This window comes from Talpa occidentalis, unplaced genomic scaffold (assembly GCF_014898055.3).
Source record: "Talpa occidentalis isolate TD23 unplaced genomic scaffold, MPIMG_talOcc4v2.1 talOcc4.5, whole genome shotgun sequence".
Taxonomy (NCBI): domain Eukaryota; kingdom Metazoa; phylum Chordata; class Mammalia; order Eulipotyphla; family Talpidae; genus Talpa; species Talpa occidentalis.
Window position 1 is genome coordinate 44,934,776 of NW_023604861.1, and position 15,242 is coordinate 44,950,017.

The 15,242-nt window shown below is 40.1% G+C and overlaps 1 protein-coding gene across 3 annotated transcripts in view; it reads right to left on the reverse strand.

The window, feature by feature from the left end:
- The window catches only part of ATP8A2 (ATPase phospholipid transporting 8A2), a 591,448-nt gene that overhangs the window by 501,334 nt on the left and 74,872 nt on the right, over window positions 1-15,242 (reverse strand). Inside the window, exons 1-2 of one of the 3 annotated variants that reach the window (XM_054701459.1) lie at window positions 12,241-12,313; window positions 10,420-10,543 (exon numbers count right to left, since the gene is read on the reverse strand). In XM_054701459.1, coding sequence (XP_054557434.1) covers window positions 10,420-10,520 — 101 coding nt within the window. In that variant the 5' untranslated portion in view covers window positions 10,521-10,543; window positions 12,241-12,313. Of the gene's footprint in view, window positions 1-10,419; window positions 10,565-12,240; window positions 12,314-15,242 lie in introns of those variants that run through there. The other 2 variants (XM_054701458.1, XM_037527049.2) reach the window with 2 other exon arrangements.

Genomic DNA, 15,242 nt, shown 5'->3' on the forward strand with positions numbered 1-15,242 from the left:
ATCTAATACTTGGGTAATATACATATTCTCTTTTAATTCTTACTCTATGAGGTATGACATTACTATCAGTCCAATGCTCTAAATCAAGCATCTTGCTTTCAAACCTATGTGGAGTTAGAGGAACATCTGTCAAAAACTGAGTTATCTCTCCAGGAGAGTGAGTGCTGCCCCCACCTTGTTGGAAGACAGAAATCAAAAGATGACGTACACTCCATCATGGCACCGTCAACAGAGGTCACCCCATGTATCTCTGATCCCCTGGGGTGTTCTAATATAGAGAAAAAAGGAGTTTACACTCTTTTGAGGACAATGACCTTGCCCTAACCTACTGTTCAAAATAGTTTTTTCCAAATTTCAGCAATATGAGAAAGAATATCACCCCCTTCCCTGTCACCAAAACTGGAACTGTGGGCACCATGTGTATTCCCCCACCCACTCAACATCCCACATCTAACCTTCCCAAGTGACTTTTTCTCCTCCTACAACACTACAGTCTCACCCCTCTCCCTGGGTAATACTAATAGTCTAAAGAACTTCTAAATGCAGAGCAAGTGGACACACACATGCCACAGCTAGAGCATACTAAACCCAAATATGATGCTGTCACATGTCCCTTTAAAAGCTTTTTCTAGCTATACTTCACCCATCTCCAGAGATCTGGCCCTTCACAGCATATCATGGCGCAACACTGACTCCTTCCACATCACTTCTGGAAAGGCATAAGCTCAACTATTACATGCTTCTGCACCTTGGCAAGTGCTGCTCCCCATGACTAAATGTCCCCCCCATGAACCACATCTTCTGTCAAGGTGATCTCTACTCATCTTTTAACCCAGCACATTGGACACCTACTAGCAGCTTTCCCCCATTTCTACTACCCTCTGATCTCTGCAGTGCTTTAACTAATAACCCAGCCCCAACTCATCCTCTTGATAGGAGCCTGACATGCTTCCCTAGTATACAGCAAAGGCAGAGTTAGGGATGAGGCTCTTTCTCCTTACAGGTTCAGCTTCAGTACTACTGAGGCCTAAAGTCTGAGTTAGAGTGGGTCTACCAGATGGATTTTCTCCAAGGAAAAAATATCTAAAGCAGGTGGTTCCAAAGTTGGGTGTGAAAACAAGTTATTCGAGGTTAAATGTACATGTATCTCAAAAAATTAACTTTAATCCACTGATACCGGACAATGGAAGGAAACTACCTAATAGGAAGGGCACTGTGGATTCAGTCGTGTCCTCTCAAAATCCCTGTGTTGAAGTCCCAAGTCCCAAAGTGAAGCTATTTAGAGACAGGGCCTTTGGGAGGTGATTGAGGTGAGGGCATGAGTATGGAAACTCCTTGATGAGATTAGTGGACTGAGAAGAAGAGACACTGGGCCTCCCTGGAGGCTCAAGGTGTTAAGAAGCAGCCCATGAAGTCTATGAAGCTATGCAGTGAAGCACGAGTTCGTTGCCCAGCCCGGGAGCTGCCCACAGGGCACAGCAGACCTCTCCTGACTCGCCTGCTGCTCCCCTTAGCAGTGTACTTCGGTCAATCTGCCTATTCTGTTCCCCACTCTGTCTCTGGTGAATCCTCTCAACCCCTACACTTCTGACTTATACTCCAGTTCTTGTATGCATAAATAAATAAATCTTAAAAAAAAAAAAAGAGACACTGCAGAGTTTGTTTGTTCTCTTCACCATATGACAACACAGTAAGACAGCTGATGTCTGCAAGCCACGAAGAGGATCTCCCCCAGAACCCAACCCTGGATTGGTACCCTGATCTCTAAAACTATGAGAAAATAAATTTCTGTTGTTTAAGTGCCCCCATCTACAGTATTTTGTTATGACAGCCTGAGCTGACTGAAACAAAGACAACAGTGGTGCCCACTCGGGTCTGTTCTTGCTGCTTATTGCTACATGTCTCCATTTCTTGGTGCAAGTAAGTGGATTTATGGATTAATTTATCTAAATTCCAACAAGACTAACCCTCTTGTAAAAGAATAAGCACTTTAAGAATTATGCAATGAGGGCCTCCCCAGTGGCACAGCAGTTGAGCGCTGGGTTGCAAAGCTGCCCACAGCCCCTGCAGCGCCGGTTCGATCCCCAGCTGCTCCCCAGCCACTGGAGGAGGGTCCCACATGGCACGCAGACCTCTCCTGCCGCCCGCTCTGGTGCTGGTGAATTCTCTCACCCTCCCGCGCTTCTGACTGTACCCAGTGCTTGTATAAATAAATAAATAAATAAATCTTAAAAAAAAAAAAGAATTATGCAATGAAAATTTGCAGACTGCAAATAAACAAATAACAAGCAAATAACAAAAAAAAAACACGAATTGATACTTATATTCCTAATAAATCTTTTCAGATCCATATTATTTGGTTAAACATTAGCATAATCAAACCTGAGAAGTCAGGAAAATTAATCAAAATAATAAGGCTGATTATTAGCCACATGGACTAACTAACATTCATTATTCTTTATTGAGAATCTTGGTAAATATATATTAGGTCTTGTAATAACAACTAATGACAGTAATGCATATATACAGATATTTCAGTATACATGTTAAAGGTTCACAATAAAAGTTTTCAGATGGACACTACTGATGCAGATGTAGACAGAGCCATGTCTACTCTCAAGCCTGAAAGCTGAAACCAGCCATCTGATAGCCTTTGGAGTCGGGGTATATGTAACACACACTGAAGAGAACTAGCACAATCCCTCAAAATGACCAACACCAGCATTCCAAACTCTGCCCCAAACGCTTTCACGAGTATGCAATGTACACAGTAAGAGAAGCTAAAAATCGAGGACCTGACTTTTGCAGAATTGGTTTTAAGAGAAAAGGATAGATTACCATTTAAATGATCAAACCCAACCAACCTCATGGCATTCAGAAAATTTCTTTAAAAAATATTTCTCCCGTCCCAACAATGGAGAGACCTCTCTTTTTGTTCTAACCATTGTCCCTCTTGATGGGTTGCTGATTAGCTTTTGCTGAGTAAGCTTTTGCTGTCTGTGGAGTGGCTAAGTCATAAGCAGAACAAACACTCAGATGCTACTTTCTAGATACTGACACAAAAGCCAACAAGACCAAACTCTACTCACCACAGACTATTCTGCAGTCCACTTTGGAACCTATTTTCTCAAGTTCTATACAACCAGAGCAGACATTATAAAACAAACTCAGTGTGATCATCTAAAAGGATACTGCTTGACAGCCAGTGAGTTTGTCTTCCTGTCAGCACCCTTACTTGGCACAACATACGTATGAGGTTGGTGTCCAGGCGCCTCTCATCATCATTCCTTCAAAAACATGTCTGTTTCAACAAAGGACCTAAATATTTCCCAAAGCACCCAAGAGAAAGACAGATGCATAACATTTAAATTCCTCCTGTCCCAGGTGCTTCCAATTTTTAAAATACTTTTAAAATACTTTTAAAAGTTAATTTAAAATACTTTTATTTTGAGACAAGTTTATACTTAGGGAAAAGTTGCAAAAATGATATACAGTTTCCCCACAATGTTAACTTAGCACTCTAGTACAATGATCAAAACTAAGAAAATAACACTCCAACACAAAGTTTAATGAAAGTTCACCAGTACTTCCACCAACATACACTTTTTGTTCAAAGATCTTGACAGATCAAGATTCAAAGATCTTTTTGTTCAAAGTTCATGACAGATACTACATTGAGTTATCACATCTCCTTAGTCTCTTCCAATTCTGGTTCAATTTCAACTTCTGTTTTTCACAAATTCTAATGCTTAACTCGTTTTGTCCATTAAAATCAGAATGCTCACAAGTTTACCGACCACAGTAAGCATGAACAGAATTTAGAAAAAGGAGAAAAGGGAAATAAGTGATTTAAAACTCTCAAACCAAATGCCTTTACCTGTTTTCATAAGCGGGAACAGCATAGATGTTTCCTTGGTAAAATTCAAATACGCCCCATATCCACCCACATAAAGGTCAACTTGAGAGAGATCACCCTGTAAGTCTATTCTCATACACATCTCTGTTTCCTTAGAAACATCAAATACAAAACTGGCCCAAGGCTGATATGCTGCTTCTAAAAATATATTTCGAAAGTGTTCAAGTACTCAATGGCTACCTGAAATACACAGTATACACAGGGCTAAAGGTCTCCCACTTTGATTAGTTTTATCGGAAGGATGCCTCCAAAGACTTGTCCTGCAGTGTAAACCTGATAAAAGTTCTAATTATAAGAATCTCCTTGGCATTAATAGCTACAGGAAGTTATAAAATAAGGACTCTCAATAAGCTGTGAAAGTCACATTCAGAAAATATAGTGCCTGGTTTGGAGATTGACCAAATATATCTGCCTCTAAATAAAAGGAGTGAATAATAACTATGTCAGAAAATGATGTGTTAATTAGACTACAGTAATCATTTCACCATATGCATATCAACTCATCATGTTGTATAACATAAACACATACCATTTTCTAAAATATATAAATATAAAAACAGCCTACATGGAAGAAAATCTTGGGTCTGTTTTAAGATATGGAATGCCTTCAATTATTCAATGACTCTTGATAAGGATTTTTATACATTTTTGCCAAACTTGACAAGGATAGCTGTTTCAAGTATTTTACAATATTTTACAGATATGTAACCCTGGATTTAAAATAATGATATTTATATTAATCAAAGGGAAGTCATGATTCTTAATAGTTTGTTAAATCATAAGCAGCTTCAGAGTTGACTAAATCTTACCTAAATTCCTCACCTTTCAAACATGTAGAGCAGGTAGAGGATCATTCATTCTTGCAGAACTTAGTGATATTAGATCTAGTACTAAATATGGAGATATAGCAATATATAATCTATCACTACCTTCCATGTACAAACTTCATTTCTTAAGGATCCCAGCATAATATAAAATTCTGACACTGTAGGCACTACCACACAGTGCTCAAGTTGCTTTTCTATAAAGGCAAAATTCTATTTCAAATTTATCTTGGCAAAAATCAATAAAATATTTATACAAAGAAATTTTTCTTGAAGACAAATTAAGAAGAAATGCAGTCTAGTAAAAAATGTATAAAATAAAATAAAAATGCTTAAAAAAAAAAACTGGATAGGGGTAAGATCCCACAGAATCACCTGGGAAGACATGCATATGGTTAATCTATCTGAGTTTACCCCTCTCCATAAAATTCTGAAAAAAAAAAAGAAGAAATGTAATTGCTTAGCAAAGCCCAAGTTATTGCTTTAATGAAGACTTTTGCTAGCTAAAACTCCCACCTGAAATGAGTGACTCATTCAAAACTCAGTATCTATAAACATTCCTAACTTGCTCTGAAGACTTCATTTCAAATACCCAAGAAAAACTGCCTCATAGCTTTGAAACTGTTTCAAATGCTACAATAATAATCACAAAAGAAGACTGCATACACCTAATCTTGATTACATAAAATTGCTCATTTCTTGATAAGTAAATTATTTCAAAATGTTAACGGAGAAAGAACAAATTAAGTATTTTTGAAAATTGTGATACACAGGGTTTGTGTCTCAAAATACCCTTTAATTTTGAAAATTAAAGATTCATCACTAGTTTCCTATATGCTTGCTATAAGCATGTAAATTTAAACTTAAAACATTTAAAAGGAGATCATATCATTTATATAAAATGTCCAAAATTGATAAAAATATATAAAGTGGATTAGTGGTTGCTCAGGTCTTGGGGGAAGGAAGATATAAGTAGATGATAAATAAAGGATATGGGATTTCTTCTGAAAGTGTTGGAAATGTTCTAAAATTGACTATGAAGATGGTTGTACAACTCTGAATATACTAAAAGCCATTGAATTATACACTTGGGTCTCCCTGGTGGCACAAGGGGTTAAGCACTGCACTATGAAGCAATTTGCAGCCTCTGCAGCACGAGTTCAATCCCCGGCCAGCCAGGGAGTAACCCACATGACGCAGCAGACCTCTCCTGACTCACCCGCTGCTCCCCTCAGCAGTGTACTTTGGTCATTCTGCCTGTTCTGTTCCCCACTCTGTCTCTGGTGAATTCTCTCACCCCCCACACCTCTGGCCTGTACCCAGCTCTTATATGCATAAATAAATAAATAAATAAATAAATAAATAAATAAATAAATAAATAAAATGAATTATACACTTTACATATGTGGGATGTGTAGACTATTTTAATATTTAAAAGTGATCATACACTTAGAAAAAAGAGATATTAGAGTGGATATATACACAATTTTACAATTTCATACACACACACACGCACACACACACACACACACACATTCTGCAATATTCCATGGGTTACTATTAAGGCCCTAGAAAATCAATACCTAGGAGAAAAAGACTATGTCATATTTCTCCATAACCACGATAATCCAAATTCATTGGGTGCTATAACAAATAATTTCAGATTGAACACTGATGTTACTTTTCAGTGTTAAGAAGAAGATTTGGAAGACAGCCATCTGCCTATATTGCACGACCCTCCCAGAATTTCTAGGAATTTGAAGCCACCATGTCACACAGTCAACCCTGTGGTAACCATCTCACCCCTACATGCCAGGCCAAGCCTCTTTGTTGATACACCAGTCCAAACATTAACCCTAAACCTTCAATCCCTGTCCTGAATGAACACACTGTCATTCCCCACCCTCCCCTGACACCACAACTACCTCCCTCCTTAGAGACACTAATCCCTTTCCTGAAGTCCAAAATGCCCGTTGCCCAAGTAGGCAGTTAGCGAGCAACTGCCATGATGAGCAAGGTTCCAAGCCAGACGGGACTTGGGGTGGGAAAGGTAAAAAAAAAACCTCCTGAAGTGGACAAAACACCAGGCATTCCTGCTTCTCTGGACTAGCAAGAGTCTCATCTCCCCCAAATGGCCCTTTCTTTTCAAAAACCTCTATTTAGAGGGCCTTCCTGGTGGTGCAAGGGTTAAGACGCAACCTGTGGGGCTGTCCACAGCCTCTGCAGCACTAGTTCCATCCTGGCAGGCCAGAGAGCAGCCCATGTGGCACAGCAGACCTCTCCTGTCTCGCCCGCTGCTCCCCTCAGCAGTGTATTTCAGTCAGTCTGCCTGTTCTGTTCCCCACTCTGTCTCTGGTGAATTCTCTCACCCCCCACACCTCTGGCCTGTACCCCAGCTCTTGTATGCATAAATAAATAAATCTTTTTTTAAAAAATACTCTATTTAGAAGCAACATTGTAGGATAAACACTCTATGTTCCTGCCTCCAAGAGAAACTATTTCTCAAGAAAATAACCTTTTCTCAAGAAAGAATATATAGATAAAGAAATCTTTTATCAACTACATTTTATGAAAGTTTTCCTTTGAATAGCTTTAATCAACTTTTTTGCAGACATTTATTGCCAAGACAAAAAGCTTTATTTTTTAAATCAATATTTTCATAAAAAATTGACTTGAGCAATATTAAGGTACCAATATAATGTTGCTCAATATCCTATAGAACTTCTAAATATAATGCCAAGAAGCTTTATAATCAATTCCTTAACTAACTAGAAGTTATATTACCATTAGAAATTTCATATTAAATATGCAGTCAAGGTGAAACAAATATTCAAATGCCATTTTATAGCACAGCAGAGCCACATTTTACTTCCTTAGACCTATTTAGTGTTTTTGAAATATATGCTAACAGTATGTGTTATGAACTCAGAAACTGTATGAATTTTAATATCTAATATATATTTCAACTAATTCTTTTACACACTTAAACAACACTTTAAATAGATTATTGGATTCTACCAACTTTATCCCCAGCCAACCCAATGCATATTTCCATACTTATTTTCCCTACTGTATAAGTAGCCACCTGAAATCTCATTCACAATAAAATCAATCTCAAAAGTCGGCTTTGAGTATTATTAGGGGAAGGGTAGTGATGCCCCATTACTACAGCTCAGAAAATTCTTCACCTTCTATGAAAACTAGAAAATTTAGATAAAAACAAAACTTCTATTCTCCTAGCTTAAAGTATGCACTAATAGATATAAAAGTTAAAGGAATTCATAGGAATTAAGCAAAAATACTATGGGAAAATATTTCAAAATTTAAAAGGAAAAGTAACTCTTCAACTCCATATCCTTCAAGAGTATCCATCCTTTTTAAAAACAATTTTTTTTCTTTTCAAAAATAAGTCAATCAAGGGCATCCCTGGTGGCGCAGCAGTTGAGCACTGGGCTGCGAAGCTGCCCACAGCCTCTGCAGCGCTGGTTCGATCCCGGCTGCCAGCTAGGGTCCCACATGGCATGTCAGACCTCTCCTGCCACACCCACTGCTCCCCTCATCAGGGTATTTCGTCAGTCTGTCTGTTCTGCTCCCTCCCTACTCTAGCTCTGGTGAATTCTCTCACCCTCCCGTGCTTCTGACTGTACCCAGTGCTTGTATAAATAAATAAATCTTTAAATAAATAAATAAGTCAATCAAAACATGAATAAAGAAATGGAATGACATTGGCAATGGAGGATTCCAAATGGTCGTAAATACATTCATAGAACTGTGCAACCATCATCATCCCAAAATGAAATCCCCAGCATTTAGCAGTCACTCCCAGCCTCTTTTCCCTTCTCCAGCCTGAGGAAAACTACTAATTTATCTTATGTCTCAATAGTTTTGCTTTCTCCTGATAATTCACGTAAATGTACTCCTATAACGTAAGATCTTCTTTCATTTACTGTAACATTTTCAAGGTTTATCCATACTGTAGAGTGTATCAATGTTTCATTCTTTGTATGACCAAATAATATTCCAATCTACGGGTATACCATATTTTATCCATTCATCAGTTGACATTTTGGGTTGTTTGCATTTTTTAGTCATTATAAATAATGTTGCTATCAACATTTGTGTACCAGTTCTTATATAGGCAGATGTTTTCATTTCTCTAGAGTAAAGAATAGGAAAATCTATATAGCTAGGAAAAGAAATTCTAGGTCATATGGTAACTTTACATTTAACGTTTTAAGGAACTGCCAAAGTTTTCCAAAGCGGCTGCAGCAATTTTTCATTTCCATCAGCAAAGTCTGAAGGTTCTAATTTCTCTACCTCCACACTAACTTGCTGTTTTCTTTTTCGTTAGAACTGGCCTACTAAGTGTGAAGTGCTAATTCATGTGGCTGATACTCTGTATCTTAAACTAGGTCCACTCATTCTTGAACAATGAACTCAGATATTTCTTTGAGCTATACTTTTAAATATAAAATACAATGGTTATTTTTAAACCTAAAATAAAGCCATAATAACCTAAGTGTCCTTTAATAAATGAAGTTCTCACCTTCACATAACATGCACCATTATTCTACTTCAAATCCTATCAAGCACGATAGTGTCCAAGAGCCAAACATTTCTAAATAAAGGATGTCAAGCTAAGCAGTCTGTACAAGTACTCATGCTGTAGTGGAATACTTAAACATAAAACAACACAGTTTTAGCCAGGACTTTCAAGAAAGAAGTCTGGATTAGAATTCAGGTTTGTCAATAATCCATGTGCAACCTGATCTATCACTTAACTTCTCTACACCCCACTGTGGTATTCTGAACAACTCACAGAACTACATGATCGGAAGTCACTCCCAGATGTAAAGTTGTGTAAGCCTGAAAGTTTAATGAAATTTGAAAATATACCCAAGGGGAAAAATCTAGCTTTGCACAGCAGAAAAAACAAATTGAGCTTAGTGATCAGACAGGCTTAGTTTTCCTTCCAGCTGGACCATTTAGTAGCATATGACCACAGGTACATTATTTAACACCTATCTCAGTTGCCTGATCTGAAAGTAATAATACCTTCTTCAAGAGGTTATGAGGATTTATAAAGCTAATATAACAGAAGCACCTGACACAGTAGCCAGCAAAAAGCTAAATGTTAGCTTCTGATGGTCTTTCATCTTTCAACTAACTCTGGACAAAGTTTCCCAGTGTATAAAGACCCCTTAAATATTCTGGACCATTTGGAACTCAGTGCAAGCCCTTGTGACCTATGGGATTCCTTTATAATGCACTTCCCCACATCATGGTCTGCAAATTGCTAAAGGCAGCTGTCAATTGGCTTTAAATAGGACAGGGGGAACTCCTGGGAGGAGCTCAGGGATGAAAAGATGCAAGATCCCATTTTTGTCAGGGAATACAAACTTCCTGGGAGCTCACAGCCTGGACACAGAATAGATACAAAGGAGAGAAAGGTAAGTGTGAATACATTCACATAACCCGACTGGAAGGTCTGGTATAAACCGTCAGGCTCTAAGGGGAGGGGGAGGCGGAGGGGAGAAGCAATTAGAAGGGGCTGGAGAAAGCAGATAGGCTGGGAGCGGGGGAGGGGGGCAGCCAGCTAGGTGCGTGGAGACGCTACCAGGAGCCCCATCCCAGCTGTGAATCGACTGAGTCTGGCATCTTTCAGCTGCCATCTCCTACCTGATCTGGTTGTCACGGAATTTGTTGAGATGCGTTTGGTTGAGGTAAATGGTGCGAGCTGGTGCCTCCAGCTGGTCTCCAACAGACGTGGCCCGGGACATCTCATCATCTGCCTTCTTGTAACCTGAAGAAGAACGAACAGGTCCTGCGGAGAAGAGGCACAGACAGAAAACAAAACACAAAGAAGTCACGCCTGCAAAGAGGCAGCAAGCGCGGACTGCAGGAGGACGGGCGGGGACCAGCAGCGAAAGGATGCTCAGGGCGATGCTGGGCCCGCCTATGTACCTTGGCTCCCCCTGGAGACCCGCCACCGCAGCTGCTCCGGGCTCCTCCCCGCCCCCTCCCGGCGCTCCACCCCCGGCCCCGCAGGTCCCCTGGTGCGGGTGGAAGGAGCCTTTCCAGCAAGAGCCACGCCGCCTGCCTCCGCCCGGCCCCTGCGCCGCACACGCTCGGCTCTCGCTGCCTCTTCCTCCCCGCGCCGCAGCGCGCCACCCCGAGGGCTGGCGGGGCCTGCGAGGGGCGCTGCTGCCACCTGCAGGGGCTGAGCGGGCGGGGGCGGCGGTAGTGAGAATGGAGTGGCAGAGGCCACAGCCTCAGTTCCCGCTCCCAGGTCGAGCTCCCCCTCCAGGCCCAGGGATTCTGCTCCGGGACTAGGTTTTCTTGCTTCTTTGATTGTGTTTAGGAACCAATTGCTGACAGCAGAAGGGATGTACCCTGCATTCGGTCACCGCAGAAATAGATGGGGAAAACACATCTCAGTGCTCTAAAAAGGAAATTCACAAACCTCTGTGTAAAGAAACCAGCTGCTTTTCTTTCTCCCCAGCTGTGCCTGGAAACCTGGGTGCAAGAACTTTACCGATCCCGGGCTTTCTCAGTGCTCAAGTTACTGTTTCTGTGGTTAGGATGTACAAGCATGTTCATTTCCTTAAATTTTTATTTTATTCCTGTAGTCAAGCTTCTCTTGCTGAGCTAAACCTCCCCAAGAAGCTTCATTTTAAACAGGTGTCAGCATGTAGAATGATATACCTGTTACTAAAACTGTATACACACACACACACACACACACACACACAAGATCTTAACCACATCTCCAACTACAACTCCCCTCATTAGAAGCGGTAACCCACTTCTAGAACAGACTTTCAGGGAGGAGGAGCATGTGAAGTTAAGAATCACAAGAAAATAAGTGCCCTACATATGAAGCTTCCTTAAATAGTCAGTGGTTCTAATATTTGTCATGTTTTCCACCTCTCCAAGAAATACATGTTGATTCTACTTAAGAAACCAGCATCTCATTTCAGTAAGCCTCTACTTTTCACAACTATGAAAAATATTCATCCCCATAAACATTTAGAAAGAGAAAATTTTGGCTATTTGTCATCTTTTAAAAGTGATAACAATCCTATTATAATCCTTATCTTAAGAGGGGTAACAACCACAATGTGAGACTGGTTCTGGGAGTCGACACACTATCCTGTATACCACTCACCTGGTCACAGGGCCGAGGAACATCCACAGGGCCCTGGCTGCTCCCCATTACTGGATCCCAGCCTCAGATCCTCACCTCCTCCCCTACAATCTACCCCTGTCTGAGGTTCCTGTTATTACACAGCACAGGACTCTGCTCTTTGCTGAAGGAAAAGTGGTGGCAGAGGCCCTATTTCAACCCTGGCTGGCTCCCACCACACTGTGGCTCTGGGGAAAAGAGCTTTGCTGTTTAGGCAGATAGGGAATATTTTTGAAACTAGCCTGTATAAAAGTACTGCTTTTTTCTCTGCCCACTTAACCCACTTTGTTTTTCTCCACATTTATCATCATTACCTGATGTTATTTATTTATAGTCTGTCTTCCCATGGCCAAGAGCAGAAGCTCCAGGGAGCAGGGCATGTTTTGTTCACTGCGGTGACCTCAGCACCCAGAACAGTGCCTGGCACATAATGGGCACTCATATTTGCTGGTTGAATATGTCATTTTTACTCAACTCTTATAAAGGGTGGCTTTGAATTCTCTAGGCAGAGATGCAGTAATAAGCACAGAGAACTCAAACCCAAATTCATGTGTAAGTCAAAAGTAATTTGTTGCAGGATTATGTTCATTTGGTGGCTCTCAGTCTTAGCGGCACATCATCAGCATTAAGGGAGGCCTCACAATTAACTAGTTCCTGGCCCAACCTTCTCAGATGCCAACTTGTTTAATCTTGTTTTAAAGGTCCTTAAATGATACTAATTTGAAAATTAGTAGAAAGTCACTTGTTTCATGCTTCTGAGAACACAAAAATAAAATATCAGCTCCTTCGTCAAAAATGTTAACCAGTGTAGCTATGGTTACCAGTGCACCATAATTTATGACCAAGTTACTTAAGAGTAGGCTTGAAGGTGCTTGGATGTGTCAGAGGTCAGCAGACTTTTGATGCTTGGATGGGGAACTGGTTTGATGCTTGGATGGGGAACAGAGTTTGAGGATTGATAAAAGATCCTTAAATTACAGGTAAGGTTAGTTTTAGGTGCTAGGAAAGAGGAGGCATTCTGAGCAATGGCAAGAAGAGTTTAAGCAAAGGCACATGCAGACAACTGAAAACAAAAACTATCACTGAAGATCCAGATTGGGAAAGAGTAGAAAAGAGCAAAAATAGAAGGACAGATGACTGATAGATAGATAGATAGATAGATAGATAGATAGATAGATAGATAGATAGATAGATAGAGTGGCCAGACTTTGGATGACTTACATGTAAGGCAAAGGGCTTGAACTTCATTGTTAAGGTCATAAGTTACAGGTTTTCTAAGGAGGTAAGGAATGTACCTGGGTGTGAAGTATAGAAAGAACAGAGTGGGGGAAGAATTTGTAGATAAGGAAATCAGGAAATTAATGCTGCTGTCTCAAAGCAAGATGATAAAAGCAAGAATTAAATGGGGAAAAAAACATGGACATAAAAAAACATCTCCAAAGAAAACTCTGCAAGACTTTTTTTGGATTGAATGTGTGGGCCAGAAAAAAACAAGAAACATAATTGTGATTTGAAGAGGAGAAAATTATGGGACAAAAAAAAAGCATCACTTATAGAAAAAGAATTGAAAATATAGTTTTTCCAAACACAAATTTAAATGCTGGATAATATATTGGGGGGGGGGAATATTGACACAAACAATTAATGATGATAGAACTAAATGAAATAGTAACTCCAAGGTACCTATCATGCATCAGGCCAGCTCATCTTTCTCAACTACAATAGGGTCAGTCCTGGAAATCTATTCCAGGTAACAATAGCTATAGCCCCTCTGCCCCAAGACTCAGATAACTTTCTTCTACTTTAATGACCTAATTTTGACCTAAGCCTGGTTTAGAGACAAACTTTATTATTTTCAAAATAATGCGAATGTGTTGGAAATGGATCGCTTAATGGAAAAACTATACCATATTTGGGAAAGCACATTATGATGAAGGTTTCAGATTCAGACTCATTAGATGAATCCTCAGTTAATGCATTTTGAAAATACCCCCATACAGCATCATAGTGTATGCTTACAACTCCCCCATAAAAATCAGCACAGTCAGTATCATCTGATAGTGAGTTCAATAAATATCTATTGAGAAAGAAACCAAAGTGAAGGGAAGAATAAAGAGAAACAAGAGCAGGCACATGGGCAAGCACTAAGTTTGCTTACTGCAAAGTAGAAATACAGAAATTGTCTTGTTCATGTCTCTACTACCATTACCATGAACAATGCCTCACATACAGTAGACAGTCTATAATACATGTCAAATGGGTAAATAAAGGGCTAATAAATTGGGTTCCTTGTCAACCAGCCATGGAACCAAAGACTTCTCCCTTATCTGGTTACTGAAGTCCTCCACGCCCACATTGAGAGCAGGGAGGGAGACCAGGAGCCTGGTATGCATTCTGTGTATATGCTGCATGGTCCAAGCTGGGTCACTGAGATTCTCTACTAGGAACTTCAATATGGAACCTAGGCAAAATAGCCTCTTTCCTGTTAACATACATACTCCAACTATCTGGATAGTCATCTCCCACACTGAATGGGAAAGGAAACAGGGCTTTCTTTTGAGATACAGATAAAACAACTACATGGAGACCAACAGAAAGTGTCCCAACAGTTTTCTGCATTCTAGATACAGTCTCCTTTCAATACCCCCAGCTTTATTTGGATCTTTGAGTTCCACAAGCCACCCTGAAACATTCTGTAAATTATTCACAACCAAAAATCCCAACCAATACTATGAGATCACACAGAGAACATATATTTCCCTCATAAGACATATGAGCAACTAAGGTTAAAGAAGGACAAATACCTACTAATATAAAGATCACTGCAAGTGCCCAAGATGTTATTGGCCTCTGGCACAAGTATCATCAGATGCCACAACCAGACCCAGGTAAGGCGAATCTAACAGAATAATGTCTTCAAGGCAATATTGTGACAGCTGGCTTGGATGACGCCTGGAAGTAGTGGAAAAATGACCAAATAAATGAGCAACTCCCCTGTCAGGTGAAGAATAGTGAGGTTGCAGAGGAGAGAAGGCTAGTTATAGCATGCATGCCACTGATACAAAGAAGCTTGCAAGGGAATGTAGAGAACACACACCCCACCTTTGGCAATCACTATACCATAGGCCTCAGCCACTCTGAGACTCTAGACCACCTTTTAATCTCTTCCCCACTCACTTTGCTCAAGTCACAGGAGTAGTAATTGCATTTTAATGAATGACCCAATTTTATCATCATTTCATTCAGGTGGTGGAAGTTACTAGCTAGGAAGCAGAGACAATGCCGGCCCTCCCACTAGCAGAAAAGCAGATAGAAA